The sequence below is a fragment of the Schistocerca gregaria genome, chromosome 10 (genome assembly GCF_023897955.1).
Source record: "Schistocerca gregaria isolate iqSchGreg1 chromosome 10, iqSchGreg1.2, whole genome shotgun sequence".
In the NCBI taxonomy this organism is placed as follows: Eukaryota; Metazoa; Arthropoda; class Insecta; order Orthoptera; family Acrididae; genus Schistocerca; species Schistocerca gregaria.
The window spans coordinates 88,287,185-88,309,079 of record NC_064929.1 but is presented as its reverse complement, the minus strand read 5'-3'; the positions used below and the strand labels follow the sequence as shown (position 1 = coordinate 88,309,079).

The following is a 21,895-nucleotide window of genomic DNA, read 5'->3' as shown; positions in this document are numbered from 1 at the left end:
TTAAGAGATGGTTCAAATGGTTCTAAGCACTATGGGACTTAGCATTTGAGGTGATCAGTCTCCTAGACTTAGAACTACTTAAACGTAACTATCCTAAGGACATCACACACATCCATGCCCGAGGCAGGATTCGAACCTGCGACCGTAGCAGCAGCGCGGTTCTGGACTGAAGCGCTTACAACCGCGTTTAAGTGACTTTTACCTCTATGCTTAATTTCTGAAGCACGATGCATAGGTTAGGGTTCACACACTGAGGAAGGAAGGCCCCTCAGAGACTTACAGGCGGTTCAGACTCGTTTCCTCTACTCCTTCAATCCCCTCCAGTAATCGGCCAACTTACCGTGAACACATCAAACGAATATGCTACGCCCTTCTGTGTATCGTTGCTATAGACACTGCCCAGACAGTATTAGACTAATTACATTTAGGCAGTCTTCTTTTTCCCATTTCCATGTGAGTCACAATGTACTATGCCATGTACTCGTCACACATTTTTTAACATTTACATTTCCAAGTACTGTTAATTTAAAAATTACACCAATTGCTGCAGATAAAAGAATAGAAAAGAAATACAAAGGACTAACGAAGAAAAGAAACAAAAGAAACAAGTAAAAAGAAACATACAAAGCTATATACATGAAGACAGTTACTTGTTCTCGAAAGAACAGTTACTGTTGATGATTGTGCAGTTTTTCCCTGGAATAAATGATGACTAACTTAAAAACCTCAGCTGCCGACAGGTGTTGTTGATATACCTCAATGTGGACAGCTGAAAATGTGTTTCCCGACCGGGAAAGTACAATTGTGGACAGTTGGGAATGAGTGTCTCACGGGAAGCGTGCAAGGGATAAGTACCTGCAGTCGCGCTATTTCTCTGTGTCCTCGGTGGCTCAGAAGGATAGAGCGTCTGGCATGTAAGCAGGAGATCCCGGGTTCGGGTCCCGTTTGGGGCACACATTTTCAGCTGTCCACATCGAGGTATATCAACACCATCTGTCGGCAGTTGAGGTTTTCAGTTAGTCATCATACAAAACTAAAACAAAGCAAAACAATATGAATTAGAAACAAAGAAAAAAATGAAAAGCATGCCTTCACACGGTGGGACAAGGGCAACAGTGTGATTGGAGGTGGGAACTGGGAGGGAGCTGAGAGAGATCCCTTTGCACTTCACACCCAATCACTGCAGCTATGAGGCCAACAAAGACTCGCCTGAAGAGTCGGATGGTGCGCCAAAAGGAATACAGCAGGGGTTTGACAGGTGCGGACATAGGCGCGACGTACCCGGAACAGGCCAAAGCTGGCAGTGCGCCGCATCAGGCGGTAGATGTTGGACAGCCCAGAGAACGCGGCCTTCCAGGGCAGGTAGTCGGGCTCGTGCTGCAGGTAGGTCAGCAGGGAGAGTGCGTGCTCGTAGGGCAGGTCGCCGCTCCACGCAAGTGCGAGTGCGTCCCCCACCAGCTGCGCACGGCTCAGCCGGTCGATGCCCGACTTGCTGGGGTCGGACCCCTTCAGCGCCTCAGCCAGCAGCACCCAGCCACGCGAGTCGTACAGCACCCGGTACAGGCCTACGGCATGTAAACGTCACGTAACACTGTACATTTGTGCTAGGCAGGTGCAGATCCAACTGTGGAGGTCATGAACATCCCCTGGGGGTCATCCCCCCCAAAACACATTTCTGTGGAAACGTATGTGGTGACTAGAAGACTGCTAGGTGACAGTCATGGAAGTGGTGTAAGGAAAATCCTACAGGAAAAGCTAAGTTGATTGGTTGGTCCGTTTGTTGATTTGGGGGAGGGGGGATTAAACAGCGAGCTCTTCAGTCCCATTGAATTAGAGGAGCATGGGAAAGGAAGTCGGCTGTGCCCTTTAGAAGGAACCACCTCGGCATTTCCTGAAGTGATTTAGAGAATCGTGGGAAACCTCAATCGGGATGGCCGGACACAGGTTTGAACCGTCATCTTTCCAAATGCAGGTCCAGTGTGGTAACCGCTGCGTCACCTCGTTCAGCAAAAGTTAAGTGTAGACTACCAGGTCACATACGCTGTCAACCAGGTGACTGAAAGCTTTGTGACTTTATGGGGAGATTTTGATGAAGAAGATGAGGTGCTTGTGGCAGCAGGAACTAGGAACGGCCTGGCTAATAACTTAGGGTATAGTACTGAAGCTGATCCTGAGAATATAGGAGAGCAAGCAACATACAGTCGTGTGAGGTTTGTGGAGGTTTTGCAGTGCCATGACCAATTCTGGGTTAACACAACTTTCAGCTGTGTAAACAAAGAGCTGATTCGATAGTTTTTGGCTGAAGCAAATTCTCAGAAATGTGCAGTACCTCTTACTGCGCATGGAAGGGGGAACAACAAATTTGATTTGCGTCTTGCAGAAAGTGTAAAGGGGACTTCAAGCACACAAGGCAAAATGCATCAGATCACTGGAGCCAGAGGGGGACATTTTCTAGGTTACAATCGGATTATAGACAGGCAATCCTGGAAGAAATTAGAAAAGAACAGAACCATACTATATGTAACAGCTTCCAGAAAAATAAAGTTAGTTTTCTTCATCACAAATTTACGGAGCTAAGCATACTCTGAGTCTTCAAGATAAGGGAACGCCTGAAGTGATAGCTGTTCTGTGCCTCTTTCAACACCACATTACCAGAGGGACAGAGTATAAGGTGATTATAAACTAGCATAATTTTCATGTATAGTTAACATGGGAAGAGGAGGCATTGAAACATGTTTAAATGTTGGATACAAAGTGGAAAATATTGAAACAAACAGTTTTTGTGCAGATGCATATGCTTGGGAGCTGTTACTGCAGAAAACTTCTCTTGTGTGTGCAACAATCTGTATTTTCCCTCTAGGAAACACTCAGCTATTTACAAGAAATCTAGATGCATTATTGAGTTACATTTCAGGCAAGAGAAAAGAGTATTAGTTTGTGGAGGTTTCAACTTATGTTTCTTAAATGATTCTGACAGGAAAAATGAACCAGAATCATTACTTGGATGTTTCATTGTCATTTTGTTGTCCAGCTTTCCACTTGCACTCAAGCAATACAGTGGGAGTCTGATAGTACTTTTATACACACTGCTCAGGCTGAAACAATTAATCTGTGCCTAATTGTTAATGGTAAAGGAGGTTTTGCAACATGCATTCATCATGGACAATTAATTGAAGTAATTTGCTAGTTAACAGCTCTGAAACATGTTAATATCAAGCAATTAGCCCCATTAATGTGAAAAGGGCCAATATCTTAAGAATAAAGTGGCTTGGGATGAAATATATATGCAGAAAGACACTAATGTGAAATTCAGTATACTCCACATCAAGTTTGTGTCAATACTTGAAATTAGTCTTCATGAAATATTATTCAAACAGTACATTAAAAAACAAGTAAGCCATGTATAACAATAAGGATTAAAGGAAAAGGTAAATTTATATTGAGTCTAGAATAAGTCAAGATCTGGTATTACTTGCATTCTACAAAAAGTGTAATATATTAAGGAAAATGCCTAGAGATATGTACACTATGTGATCCAAAGTATCTGGACACTCCCAAAAACGTACGTTTTTCATATTGGGTGCATTGTGCTGCCACCTACTGCCAGGTACTTCATATCAGCGACCTCAGTAGTCATTAGACATTGTGAGAGAGCAGAATCGGGCGCTCCACGGGACTCAAGGGCTTCGAACGTGGTCAGGTGATAGGGTGTCACCTGTGTCATACGTCTGTATGCGAGATTTCCACACTCCTAAAACTCCCTATGTCCACTGTTTCCGATGTGACAGTGAAGTGGAAACGTGAAGGGACACGTACAGCAAAAAAGCATACAGGCCGACCTCGTCTGTAGACTGACAGAGACTGTAGAAGAGGGTCATAATGTGTAATAGGCAGACGTCTATCCAGACCATCACACAGGAATTCCAAACTGCATCAGGATTCACTGCAAGTACTATGACAGTTAGGCGAGAGGTGAGAAAACTTGGATTTCATAGTCGAGCAGCTGCTCATAAACCACACATCACGCCAGAAAATGCCACACGACGCCTCGCTTCGTGTAAGGAGAGTAAAAATTGGACGATAGAACAATGGGAAAACGTTCTATGGAGTGACGAATCACGGTACACAATGTGGTGATCTGATGGCAGGGTGTGGGTATGGCGAATTCACGGTGAACGTCACCTGCCAGCGTGTGTAGTGCCAACAGTAAAATTCGGAGGTGGTGGTGTTATGGTGTGGGCGTGTTTTTCATGAAGGGGGCTTGCACCCGTTGTTGTTTTCTGTGGCACTATTACAGCACAGGCCTACATTTAAACACCATCTTGCTTCCCACTGTTTTAGAGCAATTCGGGGATGGAGACTGCATCTTTCAACACCTGTTTATAATGCACGGCCTGTGGCGGAATGGTTACACGACAATAACTTTACTGTAATGGACTGGCCTGCGCAGAGTTGTGACCTGATTCCTACAGAATAGCTTTGGGATGGTTTGGAATATCAGCTTCGTGCCAGGCCTCACCGACCGACATTGATACCTCTCCTGAGTGCGGCACTGCGTGAAGACTGGGCTGCCATTACCCAAGAAACCTGCCAGCACCTGATTGAACGTATGCCTGCGAGAGTGGAAGCTGTCATCGTGGCTAAGGGTGGGCAAACACGATACTGAATTCCAGTATTACCGATGGAGGGCGCCACGAACTTGTAAGTTGTTTTCTACCAGATGTCCTGTTACTTTTGATCACATAGTGTATATCCTGTCATTAGATAACAATTCAGAGAATAAGACTAAAACTAGTATATATGGAACATTGTGGAATCAGACACAGGATGACCAATGCACATCATATCAGAACAACAAAATTAAATGACAATGTTGTAACAATAACTTCCCAAATGTAGCAGCACTTATAGGATTACATGGTTAAGTTGAAAACGCTGTAGAATACATAAAATAATTTTAACATACCATTCCAGAGAGCTTTAAGCAACTAGAAGTAACACTACCATTCTTCAATGTAATTAATGAAATTATAGAAAAATCTAAAAAACAAAAGGTCATATGGAGTCTATGAAATTTTTGTCAGAACTCTGCAAAGCTACTATAAGTCAATGTGTAATGTCATCAGTGATACATGTAATGTATCACCAGCACAGGGAATTTCTCAAGGCAGATTAAAATAGGCAATGGTTAAACCTCTTTTCATATATGCCTACTGACATCTCTTTTCAGAATATTCGAATAATTAATTAATGTATTCAAGAACAGTCCCACATTTAGTACAAACAGTTTACTTACTTTGGATACCAGAAGGATTGCTCGACAGAGAATGGCATTGATATTTTCACACACCAAATATTACAAGCATTAAACAATAAAATATCAACAGTTATTCATTATTATCTTTCCAAGATGTTTGAATGCATAGGTCATTCTACTCTCTCAGAAACACTAAAGTTTTATGAAACTGATGGCTCTACACACAACCAGTTAACAAACAGAATGCAAAAGGTTTGGATGAAGAATCAAAACAATTCTGAAATGCGAGGAACAAAAATCTGAGAGTCTCACAAGGTTCAATTTTGGGTCCACTCCAATTCCTTACACAGGGTTTTTCAAAAAGAGTTTTACAAACTTTGGGGATACTTTCCTGCAACAAAACAAGAAAAAAATGCATATTAACATGTGTTCAAAAATACATCATTTTGGAGTTATTAATGAAAGTTGACAATTCATGTGATGAGAGTTCATCAACCCATAAACGCATAATAAATGCTGTAAATGTCCCATTCTTCCTTATAAACATGCATAAACTCTTCGAATCATGGACTGTAGCACCCTTTCAACTTGACAGTTTTGAATCGTTTTTGCAGGCTTCCATGATATGTCGATGAGCAATTTCTGCACCCAGGTGGTTTGCTGCATAAACCAATTGTTTAAGGTGCCACCAAATGTAACAATACGAAGGACTGAGGCGAGCAGAATGTGCAGGCCACGGAACTGATCATCCACTACCTATCAATCTGTCTTGGTAGGTACCAACCACAGAGACTCAAATGTGCTGAAGGTGCCCCATGCATAAACCACATGTTTCTCCTGCTTTTCAGGGACACATCTTGGAGATGATAAAGATACATGAGTTGCTCCTGAAGTATCCTCCTTGATGAGCATGGAGATGTAACACTTGTCTTGCGCTGATACCCAGCTGTTCTTCGACAGCCATTAGAACGTGCTCTTGCTGGTCAGGTGTTCAAAGAATGCACGGTCTTCATCTGTTAATAGTTTATGATGCTACAGCACCTGTCTTGGCAGTGTGATAATACACAGCACCAGAGGTTGGATGACTTGGCAGTCTCCAGTCTAGTGCCATTTGATACAACCCTGCAACCTCATGTCCATTACCGTTTGCACAGCCGCTGCTCACGAAATGACCATCCTGCTGCGTTTTAACTGAGGACTTTCAGTTCACTCATTATTTTTGATACATGTACACAATGGACACATGGAACGTAGATGAATGACGAATGTAGCCACATCTCCGTGGCACCATGAGTCAGACAGGTACATGGACAACTGAAGCTCTTTGGTTGTACCTAGAAAGCCGTTCATTGTCAACTTTCATTAATGGCTCGAAAACGGATTTTCGGACATATGTGTAAACGAGCTTTTCTTCTTGTTTTGGTGTAATGGCTCTATCCTCAAAGTTGGTAAATTATGCGAATGAGTTTCCAAGTAATATTTGTCAAGCAGAATTGACACCTTTTTCAAACCAAACAAGTGTTGTAATAAATCCCATCACAGAGAACACAACAGAAGAAATTGATAATGATGTTTTAGAGGAAATTATTAAATGGTTCCCTTAACTGTGAGTAAACAGAATGTCCATAGTCCTGTAGAACAAGTAGAGCCATATGAACACCTGTTGTAGCAACTGAACAAGAATCAGTAAACAGGGTACAGTGCTCCAAATATTTGGGCGTACATGTTGATGAAAACTTGAACTGGAACAAGCTTAGTACTGAGCTTCTAAAACAAGCAAGTTCTGTTCGTTTTGCTCTCCATATAATTGGTGGTACCGGAAACAAACGAAAGAGCTTCCGGCCACATGTTGCGTATTTCCAGTCAATGATGTCTTATGGAAATGGTTGCTGGGGTAACTGTGATTGCGCTAAGTCTAGCAGTAAGAATAGTATATACTGTTCATCTGCAGTGGTCATGTACGTACGCCTTCAAGAAATTAGGCATTTTGGCTGTACCATCAGGATACATATATTCGCTAGAAAAACTCGCCACCAATAATGCAGAACAATTTAATAGGAATATTGATGCCCACACTTACAATACAAGAGGAAAAGATGATCCATATAACCTATTATTAAAACTGGCAGTGGCTTAGAAAGGCGTTCAATATGCAGCAGCAAAAGAGTTTGATAATTTTCTCAAAGCGCAAAACATTGCACAGATAATGAAGCAAGATCTAAATCAATCCTGATATCAGTTCAACCGGACAGTTCGTTGTGTTATTTATTTAAAAAACTGATAGCTCACAAAAAAGTTAGTTTTTAGTGGAGTTGCATGGGCAGAACCAAAAATAATATGTTCTGCAATGTTAATACTAATCACGTATACAAGAACCGCTCAGACGATTATGGAACATGTAACTAACCAATTATGAAACAAACCCGTTAGGGATCGTAAAACCCACGTGGTTTTCCCAACATGACGCATTACGGCTGAGTATATAAACGCCTTATAACACAGTCCTCGAGGATCCAAACTAGAGATGTGCACTTCAGGACGAACACATCACAAAAGGTGGTCCACGTGCCACCACTCATGTGAGGACGGGTTCCGTCACGTCTCGTCATCGATTTCCCGGGCGTAGTGCAAGGCATAAAGAAACAATCGAAGCAAACAAGCAGCAGATTGCGTGCCATGTAAATAGGGAACAGAGACGAATGTCACACACATCAGTCCCTCCTAACAACGCATGTTTTGAGAATGGGTGAAGCAACAGGCACTGCGGCGACTTGAACCGATGTGAAATACATGGTAGTTGCTAATGTGGGCAACAGTCAGCTGTATAATAGAACGACGAGAATGCAGATTTGTGGCGGGCTAGGATTCGAACCCAGATTTGCCACTTATCGCGAGTGGTCCCCTCAACCATTAGGCTATCCGAACATAATTCGTGGCCAGACCCAAACTTCCGTATGTCGACACCCATGTGCCTATAACCTATACTCCTACATCCACTGTGCATATTCCTATACGAGGGAGACATTTTACCTGAAAGTTGCTTGCCCCAAATGGCAGATCAATATGACATTGCGGTGCCCGTGTTACTCCGAATTACAGTGCAGTGTTCCTTCAGTCACGCATGCAGGTCAGACGAAACTGCGGCGACTACACCCATTATGAAAGAACACAGAGAACACAACAGAATGAGACATGCACTGCAATATCATATTTATCTGCTGACACCGTCCAAGCGATTTTGTAAAATGTCTCCTCCGTAGGGGAATATACAGAACTGATGTAAGAGTACTGGTTGTAGATGCACAGTTGACAACATATGGTACGAACGTTTGGGTTCAAATGGCTCTGAGCACTTCGGGACATAACATCTGACGTCATCAGTCGCCTAGAACTTAGAACTACTGAAACGTAACTAACCTAAGGACATCACACTCATCCATGCCCGAGGTACGATTCGAACCTGCGACCATAGAAGTCGCGCGATTCCGGACTAAAGGGCGTAGAACCGCTTGGCCACAGCGGCCGGCAAAGCTTGGGTCTGGCTGTGAGCCATGCTCAGATACCCTAATGGTAAGGCGACTGCTTGCAATAAGGGGGAAAACCGGGTTCAAGCCCAAGTTGGTTGATTGATTTGTGTGGGGGGAGGGGGGGAGACCAAACAGAGAGGTCATCAGTCCCGTTGGTTTACGGAAGGAAGTTTTAACGAACCATCCCAACATTTGCTGGAAGCGATTGAGGGAAATCACAGGAAACCTAAATCAGTGTGTCCGGTCACAGGTTTGAACCATTGTCCTGCTGAATGGGAGTCCAGCATGCTAATCACTGCGCCACCTCGTTCGGTTGAGCCCAAGTTGGGCAGAAATTTTCATTACGGTGATTCAGATACACAGCTGATGGTCGCCTACATTCGCAACTGCGAATACATTTCATGGTTTTCTTTCTTGTTGCACTTGCAAATGGAGTGACAAATAAACGACTGTATGAGCTATGATTTCTCTCATCTTGTCGCTGTGCTCCTTACTTCCAATTTACTGAGAGAGTAATAGAATCGTTATCCAGCCAGCTCAGACGCCGGTTCTCTAAATACTGCCTTGTAGGAAGAAAGTCGTCTTCCCCCCTAGGATTCGAATTTGAGTTCCCAAAGCATGTCCATACCACTCTCATGGATAGGTTGTTTGCAGATGACGCTGTCGTTTATCGACTAGTAAATTCATCCAAACAAATCGCAAAACGAATTAGAAATGATATCTGTATGGCGCGAAAAATTGGCAGTTGACCCTAAATAACGAAAGTGTGAGGTCATTCACATGAGTGCTAAAAGGAATCCATTAAACGTTAGTTACACGATAAATAAGTCAAATCGAAAGGTCGTAAACTGAACTAAATACCTAGTAATAAGCATTACGAACAACTTGAATTGGAAGTAAATGTTGTGGGGAAGGCTAACAAAAGACTACGTTTTATTGGCACAATACTTAGAGAACGTAACAGATCTTCTAAAGAGACTGTTTACACTACGCTTGTCCTTCACCTTTTAGAATACTGCTGTGCAGTGTGGGATTCTTACTGGACAGGGTTGACAGAGTACATCGACAAAGTTCAAAGAAAGGCAGCGCGTTTTGTTTTATCGCGAAATAGGGAAGAGAGTGTCAATGAAATGACACAAGATATGGAGTCGACATCGTTAAAAGAAAAGAGTTTTCCGTTGCGGCGAAATCTTCTCACGAAATTTCAATCACTAACTTTCTCCTCCAAATGCGAAAATGTTTTTTGGACCCCAAATTAATAGGGGGAGAAACCATCACCATAATAAAACCAGAGATCGCACCAAAAGATATAGATGTTGGGTTTTTCCACATACTGTACGACATTGGAATAATACAGAATTATTGTGAAGGTGGTTTGATGAACCCTCTGCCAGGCACTTAAATGTGATTTTCAAAATATCCACGTAGATGTAAATGTAGATTCTGACTGAAATGACCAGTTACAAACCCAGCAGAAGATCTCTGAGTTTATTCTAAGTCTTGCTTTAATCTGACCTTGTGGGGTCCCAAACACTCGAGCAGTATTCAAATACTCAAGAATGGGTCGCACTAGTGCCCTATATGTGGTCTTCTTCATAGATGAGCGACACTTTTCTAAAATTCTCCCAATAAACTGAAGTCGACCACTGGCCATTTGCAATTTTAGGTGATTGAACGATTTGTTTCTAAGACTAGCAATTATATCAAGAGTAAAAGTAGCTGGAGTTAGCTGTTTAATCAGCTGAGTAATATAGTTCTTCCAGGTCATTCTGTCCTGCTTGCTGGCCCCCATTTACGCACTACATCAAGTGTGGCAATGCCTGCGAGACAGTGCGCAGTGCACACAGTAGCGCCGGCCCCAGCACAGAGCCCTGTGGAGACCCACCGGTGGCGTGGACGTTGAGCAGCACCCAGTCGCCCTCGGCAGCATCCAGTGGCAGCGTCAGCACGTTTGGCTGGCCCCGGTCGCAGTGCAGCCACTCTCTCCGCACCTCATCTGGGTTGCGAGCCAACGAGTACGTCACCGGCACCTCCCAGCATTGTGAGACGTTCGAGCGCCGAACGTCCGACGGTTGGTACGACAGGTACCTGACCTGCAAACACACGGCACTGCACATGTACTCAGGGCGGGGGACTCGAAGAGGAACGACGCATTCATATATTGTGCCCATGGCTCCCACTTTTCTGTAATTCCCTTCTGTGTAAATGAAATAGAAATGGGGCTGGTTGAAATCGTGAACAAAATACACTGAAGAGTCAAAGAAACTGGTTCGTCTGCCTAGATCATGTAGGACCCCTGCGACCGTGCAGAAGTGCCACAAGACGACCTGGCATGGACCCGACTAATGTCTAAAGCAGTGCTGCAGGGAACTGACGCCATGAATCCTGCACGGCTGTCCGTAAATCCGGGCGATTACGAGGGGGTGGAGATCTGTTCTGAACATCACGTTGCAAGGCATCCCACATATTCTCAAAAATGTTCATGTATGGGAAGTTTGGTGTTCAACATGTAATGTCTCTTGCAGCAGGCTCTCCACGATATTTTCAGAAATTTTTATAAATTATATAACTCAGTACATATCTCGAAATATCTCTTCTTTCTTACCAATTCCTAAACTTTAATATACGATGATTATCAATGCAAAGTAGTTTCGAGCCGTATTATTCCTTGGAGCGTGCATTTACTCCATGGAATAGCTTCTCTGCTATCTATGTTTTCTCTTCTGAAAAGAATGATTCAGATCTTGCCGGGTAGCCGTGAAAGAACGAAGATGTATATGTATGTATTGTTGAGCTAGTCGCCATCTTGAGATTCTGTATGAAAAGGAATTTAATACATGAACTATACTAAAGTAAGTGTGTTCGCGTATTATTTAACTGATTATTATTGACAGTGTCTGCTTACTACGCAGTGTTGCACGGGATCAGTAGGGAACGTCTGATTTACACTGGACGAATCTGCCGTTTTGTACGCTCAATATATCCAGTTTATTACTTTCAATAAATGGGCTAACACGGTCTTACCAGCAGATCTCCGGTCTTCCCCATGTGATCACCGAAAGTTAATAATTATTACAAATGTTTTCAGGAGATCGACTGACAATTTTCGTCTCACCGAGACTTCGAAATTGTTTCACTGCCTTATGGAATTTAAGTTAAGCTCAATTGAATCGGGATAGAACAGTATTGAACTGTGTGAATGTGATAAGCCTGCTTTGTGAATGAAAATTCCCTTAATATACGCTTGTTGTTTTACTGTCCTGATCAGTGAAGCTAAATCAGGCCGGTGTGAGAGAGGTTTTTAAATTTCAGATCCCATAAAAATATTAAAATGCAGAAGTGTTTAAACTCAGAAGAGTGTTAATGGAGCCACTCTGTAGCAGGTCTGGATGTGTGGCAAACGCATTGGAACTGCCCAAGTCTGTCAGAATGCACAATGGATGGCAGATGATAAGACAGGATGCTTACATACGGGTCAGCTGTCAAGAGTCGTATCTAGACGTATCAGGGGTCCCATATCACACCAACTTCACACGGCCTACACCAGTACAGAGCCTCCAACAGCTTGAATAGTCCTCTGCTGACATGCAGGATCGATGGATTTGTGAGCTTGTCTCTATACCCATACACCTGCATCCGCTCGATACAATTTGAAACGAGACTCGTCCGACCAGTCAACATGTTTCCAGTCATCAACAGTCCAATGTCTGTGTTGACAGGCCCAGTTGAGGCGTAGGGCTTTGTGTCGTGCAATCATCAAGGGTACAAGACCGGGCTTTCAGCTCCGAAATCCCATATCAATGTTTCGTTGAGTGGTTCGCACGCCCACACATTTGGATGGCCCAGCATGGAAATTGACAGCAATTTGCGGAAGGGTTGCAGTTTTGTCACGTTGGACGATTCTCTTCAGTCGTCGTTGGTCCCGTTCTTGGAGGATCTTTTTCCGGCCGCAGCGATGTCGGTGGTTTGATATTTTACCGAATTCCTGATATTCACAGTCGCTCGTGAAATGGTAGTGCGGGAAAATCCCCACTTGACCGCTACCTCGGAGATGCTGTGTCCTATTGCTCGTGCGCCGACTATAACACCACGTTCATACTCACTTAAATCTTGATAACCTGCCATTTAAGCAGCAGTAACAGATCTAACAACTGCGCAAGACACGTGTCTTATACAGGCGTTACCGACCGCTGCGCCGTGTTCTGCCTGTTTACTCATCTCTCTATTTGAATACGCATGCCTATACCACTTTCTTTGGCGCTTCTGTGCATATACCAGCAGCCAGAATTTTATTTCATAATTTTATTTAGCCACCAGTTGTAGTGCGTCATACGATATACACGTAAACAGGCAAGTCACCCAGTTGTTTGTGTTTTTATAGGGGCCATTTATCCACGTGGTTTCCATTGACCTCTAACAAGGTGAGAAAGATCCACGTCCCTCGATAAGTTTATAGAAGTCTGGACAAGTGGTCCCTATAATAACAGAAACGACTGGATGAATTACCTAGTTTCATGTAGATGGTGCCAATGAGGCACCGAAACTCATTTTTGTCACTTGAGACGATGTACTACAGTATGGACAGAGAGAACGGGCAATCGGGAGAGAGGGACAAGGAGCATGAAGTGACTGGAAGTGATTCATGTGACGAATCACGAATGTTATGTGCTAGGATTCATAATTTAGTTTCGTGTGTATTTACGTTTTTCGAAGTGAACTGGAACTATATCGAACTTTTAAACATTAAAGATTCTCATCATATTCATGGACGTTAAACGCAGACAAGAGTGCACAAATGAACTCAGCACCGATAGTGACAGTCATGCAGCACTTCCCTTTTTTGTGATAGTTACTACTGAACAGAAGTACAGTGTTGATTATCGTGACAGGGAAGTTTCTTATATTTTAATTTCGTCCAGCACCAATCTAAACCAAATAAATTTCCTGAACATCACTAATAATATCGAGTAGAATAATTATCAGATTTGAATTTCATAGACAGGAGCTTATTAATAACAAACCTAGTTACTGTACTCATGATTCATCTGAAGGAACTAGTGAGTGACTAAGAACTTGATGAATCCGCCTGTTTGGGTATTTGTTGTATTTTCATGTATTATACTTCCACTTGTTGCAGTGTTTTAAACATAATTCAGATTGAATAAAGTATATTTCCTTCTATTTCGCCATGTTTCCTTACCAGTCCATACTAATATTATAAATGAGAAATCGCCCTGTCCGTTACGTTTTCACGACTAAATCGCTGAACCGATTTCGATAAAACTTGCTGCGGAGATAGCCTGGTCGCTGAGGAATAACTAGGCTGCTTTGGGAAGTATAAACAAGCCAAGTGAGTCTAGGAGTCTTGTTCTGGGGGTTCCATACAAACTTAATTGAGTATGTATTCTGTTGATGCATAAGTTCATAGCGTTTTCCCTTTTCCAACGAACACAACCGATTCGCATAACAGACATTTTAGTCACCAATAATATATTGTTCTTCACTATTTACAACAGCGTGCCAGTGCTGAGCTAACTTTCTGATTCCACGACTGCAGAAATCACAGAGTTTTGAGGCGAAGAGATCGTCGAGGCGTGTTCGGAGCGAGTTTCCATCCGGAAAGCTAGTTTCTCTAAGAACTGATTGATAGAGAGGGCAAAAGACGAAAATTTGTGGGCTCGAGATCAGGTGAATAAGGTGGGTGCGGAGTTACATCCACAAGAATCTCCTGTATAGTGTTTGTTGTTAGTCTAACAGAAAGCCGGCGGGCTTTATCATCGAGTAACATTCTTTCAAGCAGTCTTCCCGTTCGCTGTTCTCGGACTGCGTCTGCTAGGTGTCTCAGTCGTTGACTAAACACCAACAGTGGTGGTTAAACCTCGGGGAAGCAATTCGTAGTACACTACACTGCTACTGTTCCACCAGATGTGTGACATTATGCTTTGTGGAAGCACGCAGATCTTTTCACAGGCTCAACCAGACTATTCTTTTCCTTGTGTTAGCTTAGAGACACCATTTGTCATTGCTAGTGACGATACAGGATTGGAGCGGTCGGTGTTGTTCACGAGCCAATTGATGATGAGCTAAAACAGAAATGCCACCCACTGATTTTTGTGGTTTTGGCTTATATCATGTGGTGCCCATATACCCGATGTTCAATGCTTCCCCATTACTTCCAAATCTCGCACGAGAGGGAATGATCACAGTTCAACACATTTGCCAGTTCTCGAGTACAGTCATATGGATCATTGTGGATTAATGAGTTTCAACTATCTTCATCACTTCCAGAAGGTCTTCCCGAATGTGGAGAGCCATTTACGTCAAAACGGTCCTCCACAAAACGAGAAAACCATTTCCCTGTCGTGCTCTGTCCAACGGTATTATCCCCATTGTTGTTGTTGTTGTCTTCAGTCCTGAGACTGGTTTGATGCAGCTCTCCATGCTACTCTATCTTGTGCAAGCTTCTTCATCTCCCAATACGTACTGCAGCCTACATCCTTCTGAATCTGTTTAGTGTGTTTATCTCTTGGTCTCCCTCTAGGATTTTTACCCTCCACACTGCCTTCCAATACTAAGTTGGTGACCCCTTGATGCCTCAGAACATGTCCTACCAACCGATCCCTTCTTCTTGTAAAGTTGTGCCACAAACTCCTCTTCTCCCCAATACTATTCAATACTTCCTCATTAGTTATGTGATCTACCCATCTAATTTTCAACATTCTTCTGTAGCAGCACATTTGAACTTCTATTCTCTTCTTGTCCAAACTACACTCCTGGAAATGGAAAAAAGAACACATTGACACCGGTGTGTCAGACCCACCATACTTGCTCCGGACACTGCGAGAGGTCTGTACAAGCAATGATCACACGCACGGCACAGCGGACACACCAGGAACCGAGGTGTTGGCCGTCGAATGGCGCTAGCTGCGCAGCATTGGTGCACCGCCGCCGTCAGTGTCAGCCAGCTTGCCGTGGCATACGGAGCTCCATCGTAGTCTTTAACACTGGTAGCATGCCGCGACAGCGTGGACGTGAACCGTATGTGCAGTTGACGGACTTTGAGCGAGGGCGTATAGTGGGCATGCGGGAGGCCGGGTGGACGTACCGCCGAATTGCTCAACACGTGGGGCGTGAGGTCTCCACAGTACATCGATGTTGTCGCCAGTGGTCGGCGGAAAGTGCACGTGCCCGTCGACCTGGGACCGGACCGCAGCGACGCACGGATGCACGCCAAGACTGTAGGATCCTACGCACCGTCACTTCCCAGCAAATTAGGGTCACTGTTGCTCCTGGGGTATCGGCGAGGACCATTCGCAACCGTCTCCATGAAGCTGGGCTACGGTCCCGCACACCGTTAGGCCGTCTTCCGCTCACGCTCCAACATCGTGCAGCCCGCCTCCAGTGGAGTCGCGACAGGCGTGAATGGAGGGACGAATGGGGACTTGTCGTCTTCAGCAATGAGAGTCGGTTCTGCCTTGGTGACAATGATGGTCGTATGCGTGTTTGGCGCCGTGCAGGTGAGCGCCACAATCAGGACAGCATACGACCGAGGCACACAGGGCCAACACCCGGCATCATGGTGTGGGGAGCGATGTCCTACACTGGCCGTACACCTCTGGTGATCGTCGAGGGGACACTGAATAGTGCACGGTACATCCAAACCATCATCGAACCCATCGTTCTACCATTCCTAGACCGGCAAGGGAACTTGCTGTTCCATCAGGACAATGCACGTCCGCATGTATCCCGTGCCACCCAACGTGCTCTAGAAGGTGTAAGTCAACTACCCTGGCCAGCAATATCTCCGGATCTGTCCCCCATTGAGCATGTTTGGGACTGGATGAAGCGTCGTCTCATGCGGTCTGCACGTCCAGCACGAACGCTGGTCCAACTGAGGCGCCAGGTGGAAATGGCACGGCAAGCCGTTCCACAGTACTACATCCAGCATCTCTACGATCGTCTCCATGGGAGAATAGCAGCCTGCATTGCTGCGAAAGGTGGATATACACTGTACTAGTGATGACATTGTGCATGCTCCGTTGCCTGTGTGTATGTGCCTGTGGTTCTGTCAGTGTGATCATGTGATGTATCTGACCCCAGGAATGTGTCAATAAAGTTTCCCCTTCCTGGGACAATGAATTCACGGTGTTCTTATTTCAATTTCCAGGAGTGTATTTAAAGTACATGTTTGACTTCCATACATGGCTACACTCCATATAAATACTTTCAGAAACGACTTCTTGACATTTAAATCTATACTTGATGTTAACAAATTTCTCTTCTTCAGAAACGCTTTCTTTGCCATTGCCAGTCTACATTTTATATACTCTCTACTTCGATTATCATCAGTTATCTTACTCCCCAAATAGCAAAAATCCTTGACTACTTTAAGTGTCTCATTTCCTAATCTAATTCCCTCAGCATCACCTGACTTAATTCGAGTAAATACCATTATGCTCATTTTGCTTTTGTTGATGTTCATATTATATCCTTTCAAGACACTGTCCATTCCATTCAACTGCTCTTCCAAGTCCTTTGCTGTCTCTGATAGAATTACAATGTCATCGGCGAACCTCAAAGTTTTTATTTCTTCTCCATGGATTTTAATAATTACTCCGAATTTTTCTTTTGTTTCCTTTACTGCTTGTTCAATATACAGATTGAATAACGTCGGGGAGAGGCTACAACCCTGTCTCACTCCCTTCCCAACCACTGCTTCTCTTTCATACCCCTCGACTCTTATAGCTGCCATCTGGTTTCTGTACAAATTGTAAATACCCTTTCGCTCCCTGTATTTTGCCCCTGCCACCTTTAGAATTTGAAAGAGATTATTCCAGTCAACATTGTCAAAAGGTTTCTCCAAGTCTACAAATGCTAGAAACGTAGGTTTGTCATTTCTTAATCTAGCTTCTAAGATAAGTCGTAGGGTCAGTATTGCCTCACCTGTTCCCATATTTCTACGGAATCCAAACTGATCTTCCACGAGGTCGGCGTCTACTAGTTTTTCCATTCATGTGTACAGAATTCGCGTCAGTATTTTGCAGCCGTGACTTATTAAACTCATAGTTCAGTAATTTTCACATCTGTCAACGCCTGCTTTCTTTGGGATTGGAATTATTATATTCTTCTTGAAGTCTGAGGGTATTTCGCCTGTCTCATACATTTTGCTCACCAGATGGTAGAGTTTTGTCTGGACTCGCTCTCCCAAGGTTGTCAGTAGTTCTAATGGAATGTTGTCTACTCCCGGGGCCTTGTTTCGACTTAGGTCTTTCAGTGCTCTATCAAATTCTTCACGCAGTATCGAATCTCCCATTTCATCTTCATCTACATCCTCTTCCATTTCCATAACATTGTCCTCAAGTACATCGCCTTGTATAGACCCTCTATATACCCCTTCAACCTTTCTGCTTTCCCTTCTGTGCTTAGAACTGGGTTTCCATCTGAGCCCTTGATATTCATACAAGTGGTTCTCTTTTCTCCAAAGGTCTTCTTAATTTTCCTGTAGGCAGTATCTATCTTATCCCTAGTGACGTAAGCCTCTACATCCTTACATTTGTCCTCTAGCCATGCCTGCCTAACCATTTTGCACTTCCTGTCGACCTCATTTTTGAGACGTTTGTATTCCTTTTTGCCTGCTTCATTTACTGCGTTTTTATATTTTCTCCTTTCATCAATTAAATTCAGTATTTCTTCTGTCATCCAAGGACTTCTACAAGCCTTCGTCTTTTTACCTACTTTATCCTCTGCTGCCATCACCACTTCATCCCTCAAAGCTATCCATTCTTCTTCTACTGTATTTCCTACCCCTATTCTTGTCAATTGTTCGTGTATGCTCTCCCTGAAACTCTCTACAACCTCTGGTTCTTTCAGTTTATCCCGGTCCCACCTCCTTAAATTCCCACCTTTTTGCAGTTTCTTTAGTTTTAACCTACAGTTAATAACCAATAGATTGTGGTCAGAGTCCACATCTGCCCTGGACATGTCTTACAGTTTAAAACCTGGTTCCTAAATCTCTGTCTTACCATTATATAATCGATCTGATATCTTCTAGTATCTCCAGGGTTCTTCCACGTATACAACCTTCTTTCATGATTCTTGAACCAAGTGTTAGCTGTGATTAAGTTATGCTCTGCGCAAAAACTCTACCAGGCGGCTTCCTCCTCTCCCTTTTCCTACTGTCGAATTCCAGTCACCCATGACTATTAAATTTTCATCTTCCTTCACTACCTGAGTAATTTCTTTTATCTCATCATACATTTCATCAATTTCTTCATCATCTGCAGAGCTAGTTGGCATATAGACTTGTACTAATGTTGTAGGCGTGGGCTTCGTGTCTGTCTTGGCCACAATAATGCGTTCACTATACTGTTTGTAGTAGCTTACCCGACTCCTATTTTTGCATTGCCCCTATTTGATTTTGTATTTATAACCCTGTATCCACCTGACCAAAAGTCTTGTTCCTCCTGCCAACGAACTTCGCTAATTCCCACTATATCTAACTTTAACCTATCCATTTCCCTTTTTAAATTTTCTAATCTACCTGCCCGATTAAGGGATCTGACATTCCACACTCCGACCCGTACAACGCCAGTTTTCTTTCTCCTGATACGATGTCCTCTTGAGTAGTCCCCGCCCGGAGATCCGAATGGGGGACTATTTTACCTCTGGAATATTTTATCCAAGAGAACGCCATCATCAATTAATCATACAGTAAAGATGCATCCCCTTGGGAAAGATTACGGCCATAGATTCCCCTTGCTTTCAGCCGTTCGCAGGACCAGCACAGCAAGGCCGTTTTGGTTATTATTACAAAGCCAGATCAGTCAATCATCAAGACTGTTGCCCCTGCAACTACTGAAAAGGCTGCTGCCCCTCTTCAGGAACCACACGTTTGTCTGGCCTCTCAACAGATACCCCTCCGTTGTGGTTGCACCTACGGTATGGCCATCTGTGTCGCTGAAGGCACGCAAGCCTCACCACCAAGGCAAGGTCTATGGTTCATGGGGGGCAAATTACCCCCATACATGGTGCAAAACGTTTGTGGTTGCCTCAGCTGCTGTCACCCCTTTACGGAACTCAAGCACAAGAATGTGTCGGAAATGTTTCTATTTATCAATATGGGACCCCCCCCCCCCTATTTTATAGCGTCCGTAGCCCCATTCACTATCTCCAAATCACCAAATGCCAGTATGTAAACACAAATAGCGACACTCAATCGCAAATAAAAAATGACAATTGACAAATAAGCCCATAAGAACTGGAATACCAAGATGCAAGATAGACTTGTGCACCCACCTAATACATAGTTCATTAATACATTTTGATGAGTCAGTTTGTTGACTGCGTTGACTTAGAAGCTTAAATTTTGTTACACTTCCAAGAACTTTTGATATGTGGTCCTGCCAAAATCTGTCTGAATGCACTGCTCAGTGGTTACATCGCTGTGCAGTGTAGCAGTTGGGGGGCGGGGGAGGGGGCGAGGGGGCACGCACATAACAAGGGGCAGCTGACGGTATTGTGAATACAATAGCTCACTTACAATTAATAAAATGCTCCGGGATATTACGCTGCGGTCTAGTGGATTTCGCCTTAAAATCCAACGTTTCGTCCCTTTATGCGGAGTACATTTTCGAGGGGGATAGCAGCTTGCTCGAATGTCCCACTACAGCAAAATCCGCTTCCTCGTGCTTCCGTGCAGTGGCGTAATGTGACGTGTTTTGACAACACGATTTGAACAGGCTGTTATCGACTGCCGTTGTCTACTGTTGCTATTGCCCCACAGTCGAAGACTAGTACACATCTTCTTCAAATGTCGTTCAATTTCACGCCTTTGTACTGGAATTTCTCGTGTGTTTTACAATATCTACAGCCTCTCTAAATAATCTCTCACAGTATGCACTTCCGTGAATTTTAATTTTTCCCCCCCCCCCCCGGCGAATTGACTGTTCAAACAAATTTCGGGCTTGCAGCCGGTCGTAGTTCAATACTTGGCACGATATTACAACTGCGCACCTGCCAGCCATCTTCAGGTGAGCTGTCGCAGACTGGCGAAAATGTCCTCCGTTCCGCAATATATAGCGTATCGTAACAATTCTGCGCATGCGTGGAAAAGTTGATAGTTGAACCACACTGGCCGCCGGCAGCGCCCTCGCTGGTGGAATAGCGGAACTTATTCGCCCTCTGCGTTGCTGTTTGGCACGGCCGTCGACGCACTCTGTCGTCTTCGATTTGATGAAATGGTGGAGATGATGGGATTCCGTGCACTGTCCAGCTGGTATCCGCTTTCACGGTTTAGCAGATTTTCCGCCAGTCGTATTTCTACGGATTCTTTAATAATGGAGTCCCAGAAAGACGTTGCTGTGGACAAAGTCATTGTTTTCTCATACTCCATCGAATGACCAGTAGAAGTACAATTTTCAGCAATAGCGGACTTGCTTTGGTGCGAAAGGCGGGTGCAACGTCGATGTTCAGTGCACCGTTCTTTCACAGCGCGTGTGGTTTGACCCGTGTAAGCCATACCACATTGCCAAGGTATCTTGTAAATTCCGGCCTTTCGTAGTAACAGATTGTCCTTAACTGATCCCACAAGGTCCGCAATCTTCGATGGTGCGCGGAAAACCACTTTTACCTGAAATTTGCCCAGTTGAAATATCGTGCGAAGTATTGAACGACGACCGGCTGCAAGCCCGAAATTTGTTTGAACAGTATCCACTTATGGTTGCCAGCAGCTGAATGGTATCAAAACGAGTGTGGTTGTCTTCTGGTTGCAAAGCATGTTCCGTAACAAATGATCTGTCAATTTCTCCTCATCTGTAATTGCCCTTGTACTCCTCTAGTCGTTTCTTGACCGTTCTTTCTGTAGTACTCACGCGCACCTCCCCACAACTACAAGGCTGCTATAAAATCCTGCTTTTTCCATCAGTTTGCGGGCATCCTTGGACCACTGTAGGTGACCTCGTATCTTCTGTGTGGGTTTGTGGATTACCACGATGTTCCACTTTTTCGATATTTTTCCTATGCTGTCTCAGTGACGTCCTTAGTGAAAGGCAGGAAAACTTTCAATTTCACTGGCGCTTAATGATCGCTACGATTTCTACCTGGTAGTATTAAC

The 21,895-nt window shown here is 44.0% G+C and overlaps 1 protein-coding gene across 3 annotated transcripts in view; it reads right to left on the bottom strand.

Annotated features, from left to right (window-relative positions):
- LOC126293406 (aminopeptidase Ey-like) overlaps positions 1–21,895 on the bottom strand; it is a 424,028-nt gene that overhangs the window by 70,310 nt on the left and 331,823 nt on the right. For all 3 annotated transcript variants that reach the window (XM_049986620.1, XM_049986618.1, XM_049986619.1), the window contains exons 9-10: positions 10,670–10,877; positions 1,282–1,565 (exon numbers count right to left, since the gene is read on the bottom strand). In XM_049986620.1, coding sequence (XP_049842577.1) covers positions 1,282–1,565; positions 10,670–10,877 — 492 coding nt within the window. The remainder of the gene's footprint in view (positions 1–1,281; positions 1,566–10,669; positions 10,878–21,895) is intronic.